Source organism: Citrus clementina, unplaced genomic scaffold (assembly GCF_000493195.1).
Source record: "Citrus clementina cultivar Clemenules unplaced genomic scaffold, Citrus_clementina_v1.0 scaffold_8, whole genome shotgun sequence".
NCBI classification, from domain to species: domain Eukaryota; kingdom Viridiplantae; phylum Streptophyta; class Magnoliopsida; order Sapindales; family Rutaceae; genus Citrus; species Citrus x clementina.
This window is the reverse complement of record NW_006262022.1, coordinates 11,345,161-11,355,327: the sequence shown is the minus strand read 5'-3', so window position 1 is coordinate 11,355,327 and position 10,167 is coordinate 11,345,161. Positions and strand designations below refer to the sequence as shown.

The following is a 10,167-nucleotide window of genomic DNA, read 5'->3' as shown; positions in this document are numbered from 1 at the left end:
TTGTACTAGGGAGCCGGTGAAACCAGGGCGATATCTAGACAAGATTATTATTATTTGTCGACGAAAAGTCAAATCATCCACAAAAATTAGAGGGCAAAAGAAAATAAATTTACCAAATAAAGCCCATGACACATGTTGAGACTTCACCTTCAACCCAAGCTTGAAAAAAAATTATCTACTCATAATTGAACTAGGGGCAAAATGGGAATTTATTAAAATACGTAGAAAATACAAGATGGAGAAGAAATTACAGAAAATGGAGCCCAAAAATAGATTCAGAGATGCCAAATTAGGGGGGAGGCCCTCTTTTATAGATACATTGAGTAAATCATGACCATCGGATTAAAAACAGTTTGGACGCTCAGGATTGCGCCACGTCATCAGTCAACAGTACGCGGTTTGACCACGTGGTTTAAACAGTGACACGGTTTGACCCGGCTTGAACAGTAACGCGGTTTGGTTGAAAATAATCTTGTGTATATGCATGTACCGTACGTGTAATTTTTGGTCCATTAACATACTGCCACGTCACCAATCAACAATGCATAAGAATTTTAATCCAATAAGATCGTGACACCTCATCAGTCAATGTCACATCATCGATCAATGCCATGTCATCGATCCGTCTACGTAAACAGTGTCGTGAATAGTACCGTACATGTGAACAGTGTCATTTTGCCTTTTATGCTCCTTCTAAGGTTTTCGACCGTCCTGAGTTCAAAAGTGATGTCCGTTTTGCCGTCTGATCTCTCGTTCATTGTGAAATGACTATGATGCCCCTAAGATACATAAAATACTTAATTGTAATACAACACACATATTTAAATGACAAGAAGCTTAAATATATAAAAGTAAGGGTGTTAGTAAAACTTGAAGTGTAAAATGATGATTTTCTCCTATATAAATATACATTTTCTAACACTCAACAACCACCACCACCACCACTACTACCATCATGGATTTGACCAAAACAAACACCACCACTATTCCTCACTTCACTCTCACCAATATAGCTATTATATAGCTTCATCAACAACTCCTTAATGTTAGATTTCAATTCTTCAACCTTCCTAGATTCATACATGCTACTAAAACAAAATGTAACAAACTCCAATTTACATCTAGGATCAAGCACATTTGCTACAAATAATAACATGTTAACGTAATCAAAAGAATCACCCCAATATTTAGCAAACTTTTGCTCCATTTTTTCGGTTTTCCTCAACAAATCATCACTAGAAGTAGCAAGTGACTTCAAATGAATTAGAACTTTTGCCATTTCATTTAAGTAATCATTGGAAGTGACATCAAGAGAGCTACTAAATTTCAAGGTCACATAATAAAAAACCGATAAAAAGTTGACTAACCTCCTTGCATTTGCCCAATCGTCATCGCTCGGTGGCCTCTCCCTCTTCTTTTCACCCTTATCCTCAACAAACCAATTAACATAATGTCCATCATCTTCCTTCATCATATCAAATGTTTTTTCAAACACAACCGCTTTGTGCAACATCAAATATGTTGAATTCCATCTAGTAGGCACATCCAACACCATAAGCGCTCCATATGAGATTTTCTCCCTATCAACACATATTTTAAACTTTTGCAATCTTGCTGGAGAGGATCTAACGTACTTTACTACATTGTGAATACTAGCTATTGAATGATTCACCTCCTCAAACCCATATTGCACAATCAAATTTATTATGTGTGCCGAACACCTCACATGCATATATAAACCATTCAAAACCATTGAATTCACACTCCAATTTGCTAACTTCTTCTTCACATAAGTTATTGCAACTTTATTGACACTTGTATTGTCCACTGTAATTGTGAACAACCTCTCAATCCCCCAATCAATCAAACATGCCTCAATTAGCTTCCTAATACCATCTCCTTGATGATTAGCTATAAGTGTGAAACTAAGAATCCTTTTGTGCAACACCCACTCTGCATCAATAAAATGAGTAGTAATGACCATGTAGTTAGGCATTTGAATTAATGTCCACGTATCTGTGGTAATACACACCCTCTGCTTGCTTGCACCCAAAACACTTTTTAACAACCCTTTTTCATGCTAATACAATTCAAGAATATCCCTTGTAATTGTTCTTCGCGATGGCACATCAAATCTTGGACAACAAGTTTGCATAAACTCTAAAAACCCTTCGACCTCCACCAAGCTAAAAGGTAATTCATCCTTGACAATCATCTTCACAAGTGCCATTCTACAAGCCTCTTGACTAAACCCGCCACTAGCTTTAACAACTCCATCATCTTTATCTTTTCCCTTTTGACGGAAAAGTACTTATTGCTTCGAATCCCCTTCAACCTTCTCATCTTGATATGACTTACATCTATCCAAATGATTCTTCAAATTAGTGGTATTTCCTCTATTAGCTGCAAAGGTTTCACGGCAATGATGACATTTTCCTTTGTTTCCACAAGGTACTTTGGTAAAATGAGCCCAAACATTTTATCTCAAAGGTATTTTTCTTTTTTTCCCATCATCAACCTCCACCTCTTGCACTTCCTCCTCATCATAATTTTCCGTTCTACACAAACACATGCAATAACATAGACATATTAGAACAAAAGAAGATAAAATCATTCGTACAAAATTGTGGCAAATAAAAAATCAGCACTCAGCAGCAACAAATAAAAAATCAGGGTAGGGTAAAACATGAAAACAAAAGCAGGTTCATTACATAATTCCAGATTGTAATTGAAATGCTTGAAAGCCAGAATCAAACAACTTAACAAACATGTTTAATGCAAAACAGAAGCACTGAAGCACAACCACATATTTCACAGGTTCAAGCTATGTACAAAAACCACAAGGCAATCTGATGTTACTAGGATACATATACACGAATGGATTGAACAAAACTATCAATCCTTTTCCTTATCTCTTCTGGATTGGCACCCACTAGCTTGTCGAATACAATTAAATTGTATAGGTTTCTCTTTTGTTTTATCTTTTTCACCTATAGTTCTATCCAGGCTCCTGTATTTATTTGGTCATTCTTATTTCATTTCCTTTTCGATTTCAAGCTTTCAAAATGTTGCGGGATTCTTTTATAATTGTTTCATTTATGATAATTAATACTTGAGTAGTTTCTTAATGTCATTGAGTATCTGCTTAATGTCTAGAGTCTGCAAATTGAGTTTCACTAACATGTTCATGCCTGCAGCTATAACTAGTAACAGGAAATAATTTTTGAAGTTTTATCTAGAATTTGAATGGAAATTAACTTGAACAAAATATTTAGATGTTTAATATAAGTCCTTTACTCGAGCTCTGACCCATCTCACTGTTGATAAATGAAAACCAAAACATTGAAACTGTTGGCAAGCTCAATGTGATTTCCACTGCAATTTCAGAAGAATGCCAATAATTTACACTTTACAATAGTGATTCTCAACGTAAGCAATGTCAACACGAATTGATTTACAACTTAAATTTCTTAAAACACATTGAGCATAATTTGCTCTTAAATCATCAAAAAAAAAAAAGGATCGTGTGCCCTAAAACTCCATCATTGGCCATTAAACCCGGACTAATTGGACTCTCTATATATACACACACAACTTCAATCATCAGCATATATATATACACACACAACTTTAATCATCAACATAAAACAAGAAAAACGACATGGATTACAATCATCAAGAAAGAAATAAAAAATGGAACATTTTTTGTTCGATTTTTTGTTCAGCAAAGAGTTTTTTATGACAGTGGCAGCAGCAGCAGATGACAGGGACTGCAACAGGTGGTAGCGGCTGTGGAGACTCAGCGACGAGCAGCAGCGGCAAATCATATTCGTGAAGGACGAGCAGCGGTGACGACTGACGAGCAGCGGTGACGACTGACGAGCAGTGGCGACGACGAGATTGCAGCGGCGGCAACGAGCAGCGGGGATGAGATTCCAGCGGCTGAAGATCAGAAGAAGTGTTTAGTTTAGACTTTAGGGATTGTTATTTGACATTCGGTTTGTTTGAATTCCGGTTCGGTTTTTCAGTTTTTTTTTAAATCGAAAACCAAACCGAATGGTTTTACTATTTTTATTATATTTCTCCTTCGATTTTTTGGATGTAAAAAAACCACATAAAAATCGAACCGAACCGTTCGGTTTGGTTTTTGGATTAATCAACATTTTTTGCCCACTCCTACTCATTATTAGTAAAATTATCTTCCAGTCTTTGCCCGTGGCGTAAGCATTACGCCGAACCACGTAAATTATTGTGTCCTATTTTCTTTGCATTTGTTTGTCACATTTATATTTCTCCAAAAGTTACTGTCATCTTAATATTGGTAATTGCTCAACCTCGCGCTTCCGTAACAATTGATATTAGAGGATAAGGTTTGTGCTTGGGGTAAACATTACTATTCACGTATACGACACTATTTACGTATACAGAATTGTTCGCAGATATGGTATTGTTCACGTATATGGTACTGTTCACGTATATGGTACTGTTCATTGATACGATAGAGACGATCATTTATACTTGGGAGACAGTCTATTGTAAGTAGTATGTATTTTTCCATGTTTAGGAAAGTTCTATTAACAAGGCGATAAGAGCCTAAGGAGTCTGGGTTTTAAGTGGGACTGTTGTGACCCCTCCATTCTCCTGGGAACTTTCCTAATGCATTTATTCACGTGAAATAAACATCACAGAGGCTATTATTCAAGTGTAAATAGTTGTTGAAGAAACTGATCATTTAAGATAAAGAGGATGGCAGAGGCATCGTCGTCGTCTTCATCAGCGAGGACTACTGTGACTAATACAAAGTTTGAAATGGAGAAATTTGATGGTACCAATAATTTGGTAGGTGGCAATGTGAGGTGTTGGATGTCTTATGTCAGCAAGAGTTGGACGTTGCTCTTGAAGAAAAACCTAACATGATGGATCACAAGGAATGGATAAAGATCAATAGACAGACATGTGGTACTATTCGCCTATGTTTGGCTAAAGATAAAAAATACTCTGTCATAAGGGAGATATCGGCAAAGAAATTGTGGGAGACACTAGAAGAAAAATATATGAAGAAAAACCTTGAAAATATGCTTTATATGAAGAAGAAACTATATCAATTCACGTACACATCTGGCATGTCGAAGAATGGCCATGTAAATTCATTCAACGAAATATTGGCAGATTTTTTAAATTTGGATGAGAAATTTGAAGATGAAGATAAGGCACTGTTGTTGTTGAATTCCCTTCCTAATGAATATGATCATCTCAAAACTACTTTACTTCATGGGAAGGACAATGTCACATTCGATGTTGTATGCAATGCGTTGTACAACTCTGAGACCAGAACGAAAGACAAAAATGATCACAGAGATACAATTGTAGAAGCATTAACAGCACGAGGTCATTCGCAAAGCCGCAAACCTGGAAAAAAAAGTAAGTCTAAAGGGAGACCTGCTAAAGATGAATGTGCTTTTTATCACGAGAAAGGGTATTGGAAAAAGAATTGTCCTAAGTTACAAAAGGTCAAGGCTACTTCCGATGCATGTGTAGTAGAGCATGATGAAGAGTCAGACTTTAGTCTAGTTGGCAGGACGTTGATATGTCACTCAGATAAGTGGATTTTGGATTCGGGTTGTACTTATCAAATGTTTCCTAACAAGGGCTAGTTTTCTAACTTTAAGTAACTAGATGGTGGAGTTGTTTTTATGGGCAATGACAATGCTTGTAAAACCATGGGAATAGGTACAATCCAATTAAAGATAATGATAGCTCAATCCAAGTCTTAACGGATGTTTGTTGTATACCAACCTTGAAGAAAAATCTCATCTCATTAGGAGTCCTAGAATCTAAAGAGCTCACAATCACTTTGAGAGATGGATTGTTGAAGGTAGTAGTTGGAGCGCTAACGGTGATTAAAGGTACAAGAAAAAATAACTTGTACTATTTCCAAGGAAGTACAATTATTGGATCAACATCAATAGTTTTTGGAAAAGATGCAGATTCAGAAGCAACCAAGTTGTGGTGTATGCGTTCGGGACATGCTAGTGAAAATGCTTTGCAGACTTTGGTGAAGCAAGGCTTATTGAAATGTGCAAATTCTTGCAAATTAGAATTCTGTGACCATTGTGTTCTAGGCAAGCAGACAAGGGTAAAGTTTGGTTCAGTAATTCACGATACAAAAGGAATTCTAGACTGTGTTCACAATGATGTGTGGGGACCTACCAAAACAGCTTCTTTCGGAGGTATGCACTATTTTGTTGCTTTTGTTGATGATTATTCAAGAAAAGTGTAAGTTTATTTGATGAAGAATAAGAATGAAGTTTTGGGCATATTTCTGAAACAAAAGAAAATGGTCGAGACTCAGACTAGTCGAAATGTCAAAAGACTTCGCTCAGATAATGGTTGTGAGTAAAAAAATGATTAATTTCTTCAAATATGCCAATATGAGGGTATTGTACAACACTTCACTGTTCGAGATACACCACAGTAGAATGGGGTGGTAGAACGCATGTACCGAAGTATACTAGAGCAAGTTCGGTGTATGTTGTCCAATACTGGATTGGGCAAAGAGTTTTGGGCTGAGGCAGCTGTATATGTTTGCCATCTGATCAATCGTTTGCCATCAGCTGTAATTGCGGGCAAAACACCCATAGAGATGTGGACTGGTAATTCCGCTACTGATTATAATTCTTTACATGTTTTTAGTTCAACCGCTTATTATCATGTAAAGGAATCTAAGTTAGACCCAAGAGCAAAGAAAGCACTATTCATGGGTATAACTGGTGAAGTAAAAGAATACCGTCTCTGGTGTCTTATTACGAAGAAGATTATTTTCAGCAAAGATGTAACTTTTGATGAATCAGCCATATTGAAACAGAAAGATTCTCAAGAGGATGACAAGACCAATAGCACTTTGCAGCAGGTGGAGTTTGAAAAAGTTAAATCTGATCCAGCTGGTGTTGATGAAACGAATAGTGATTCTCCATCAATCGAAGATGATGAAGAGATTCTGACCCAGGAACCTTCACAGCAACAAGACTAAATTGCATATAGAAGGCCACGCCGAGAGATTTGCAAAACTGCTCGCTTTGTTGATATGGTGGCCTATGCACTTCCAATTGTAGATGATGATGTTCTTTCCACTTACAAAGAAGTAGTAAGTAACCGAGAAAGCATATAGTGGAAGAAATATTGAGCGAAGAAATGCAATCTCTCCACAAAAATGAAACTTGGGAGTTAGTTACACTGCCCAAGGAAAATAAGGCAATTGGGTGCAAATGGGTATATGCAAAAAAGGAAGGATTTTCTTGTAAAAATGAAATTTGATACAAGGCTAGATTGGTAGCGAAGAGTTACGCTTAGAAGGAAGGAATAGACTACAATGAGGTATTTTCTCCAATTGTGAAACACTTGTCTATTCGAATTTTACTAGCCATGGTTGCGCAATTTGATCTTGAACTAATTCAACTTAATGTAAAAACTGCATATTTTTACACGGTAATTTAGAAGAGGAAATCTACATGACTCAACCAGATGGATTCAAAGTTGCTGGAAAAGAAAATTAGGTTTGCAAACTGACAAAGTCACTTTATGGATTAAAACAATCTTCGAGACAGTAGTACAAGCGATTTGATCAATTTATGAAAAGGTAAAGGTACACAAGAAATAAATTTGATCATTATGTGTATTTTCGCAGGCTACAAGAAAAATCTTTCATATTTTCTATTGTATGTTGATAATATGCTAATAGCATCGAAGAGCAAAAATGAGATTGAGAAGTTGAAGACTCAACTCAATCAAGAGTTTGAGATGAAAGATCTGGGTGAAGCTAAGAAGATTCTTGGCATGGAGATATGCAGAGATAGAGCTTGTGGCAAAGTAAGCTTATCTCATAAGCAATATTTGAAGAAGGTACTGCAGCAGTTTAGCATGATAAAGTAGATAAAACATGTGAGTACCCCGTTGGCTTCTCATTTCAAGCTTTCTGCACAATTATCTCCTTCAACAGATGCGGAACGAGAATACATGTTACAAGTTCCATATTCAAATGCAGTGGGTAGCTTGATGTATGTAATGGTGTGTACAAGGCTTGACATTTCACATGCAGTTGGTATAGTGAACATGTATATGCATAAACCTGATAAAAGACATTGGCAAGCTGTGAAATGGATTCTACGGTACATTCAGAAGACCATGGATGTTAGTTTACTATTTGAGCGAGATGATACACTTGGTCCAAATGTGATCGGATACGTCGATTCTGATTATGCCGGTGATTTAGACAAACGACGGTCAACCACCGAATATGTATTTACTTTTGCTGGAGGGCTAATCAGTTAGAAGTCTACACTACAGTCTACAGTTGCACTAGACCACAAAAGCAGAGTACATGGCGATTACAAAGGCTGTTAAAGAGGCTATTCGGTTACAAGGCTTGCTTGAAAATTTGGGATTAGTACAAGAGCACATTAATGTGCATTGCAACTGTCAAAGTGGTATTTGCTTAACAAAAAACCAAGTTTATCATGCACATACAAAGCATATTGATGTACGATTTCACTTTGTGCGGGAAATTATTGATGAGGGAAAGATTTTTCTTCAAAAAATCAAGACTGCAGAGAATCCTGCAGATTGTTGACCAAAGGTAGTGATGACGATCAAGTTTGAGCATTGTCTAAACTTGATCAATATTCTACAAGTTTAAAAGTAGTCGGAGAAGGCAGAGACTGGAGGTTGATTTATTGATAATCAATTTAGATTTACTAAATCTTCACTGAGGTGGAGAATTGTTGAAAGGTCAAATAATGGTTTGCCAATTTCAAAAGGCAAAGTTGGATGCACGATTTTTTTTTGAAGTTGCATGGAGAAAAATGTGATGGTTTTCTATAAGGCAATTCATTTTTTCAAAATTGATGATTTTGGTTGCCATTTTTTAAAGACTTTTGGGAACAAAAGATAAATGCACGCATGATCTTTAGCTATAAATACCAAGCCATTTGTTCATTTGAATGCATCCCAATTTAAGAGAAGTAGAGAGAGCAATTCAAGCTCTATTTGGTTGTTAAAGAACACTATGATACAATAGTGTAATTAAATGGAGAAACAAGATTCTTTTGGATAAGATAAGACATATACTAAGTGGTTTATCATTTACCTTTTTTATTCCAGATATTAGTATTTAAAACTGTAAAGTTTGTTGAACTTAGTTTCGTCTATCTTGGTGTCTATTACTCCAAGAAATTATGAAAAAGTTACAAACATAGTTTGAGACACATTCAAATTTGGAGTTTACTAGTATTTGTACTAGAATCAGAGGTAGAGAAGGTGGATTCGTGTTCAGAAGCTTGCATGTTTTAGGTATCTTAAAGGAATAAGGGAAAGTCTGAATTATAGTTCTCAAGATAGGAATGTATTTATAGACATATTCTTTACTTTCTTTGATAAAGACTATATAATGACTTATAACCTAAGAGTAAGGTAAAACAAAAGAAATAAAAGAGATCAGGTTGATGCTCAGCTTTCGACACCTGTTATAGAACAGGAAGAACAGCAACAACCAGTTGCTTAGCACAGGATTATCCTTGAACAACCATCACTTTTAGAACCTCGTCGTAGTGGGAGGGTAACTAGGTTACCAACAAGATATATGTTATTGGGAGAAACCCATACGGCGATCTCAGATGAACATGTACAAGATCCAATGAGCTACAACGAAGCTCTAATAGATAGAGATGTTGAATTTTGGAAAAAGGTCATGAATCAAGAACTGGAATCTATGTATTCCAATAAAGTCTGGAAACTTGTAGAGGCACCAAATGGGGTAAAACCTATAAGGTGCAAGTGAATCTACAAGAGAAAAAGAGGAGTAGATTGAAGGATGGAAATATTTAATGAAAGATTAGTAGCCAAAGGGTTTACTCAGAAAGAGGGAATTGATTATGAGGAACCATTTTCTGCAGTTGCTATGCTTAAATCCATCAGGATTCTGCTCTCCATTACTGTAGTGCTAGATTATGAAATTTGGCAAATGGATGTCAAGATAGCCTTTCTTAACAGGCATTTTGAAGAAGACATCTACATGCAGCAACTAGATAGATTCGTACAAAAAGGCCAAGAACACATGGTATGTAAGTTGTAGAGATCCATTTATGGATTAAAGCAAGCATCTCGGTCATAGAA

The 10,167-nt window shown here is 36.3% G+C and overlaps 1 protein-coding gene across 1 annotated transcript; it reads right to left on the bottom strand.

Annotated features, from left to right (window-relative positions):
- Nucleotides 1-922: 922 nt before the first annotated feature.
- Nucleotides 923-1,984, bottom strand: LOC112096361 (zinc finger BED domain-containing protein RICESLEEPER 2-like). The gene has a single exon (XM_024179786.1). It carries the CDS (start codon nucleotides 1,982-1,984, stop codon nucleotides 923-925), a length of 1,062 nt encoding a protein of 353 aa, XP_024035554.1.
- Nucleotides 1,985-10,167: the final 8,183 nt, after the last annotated feature.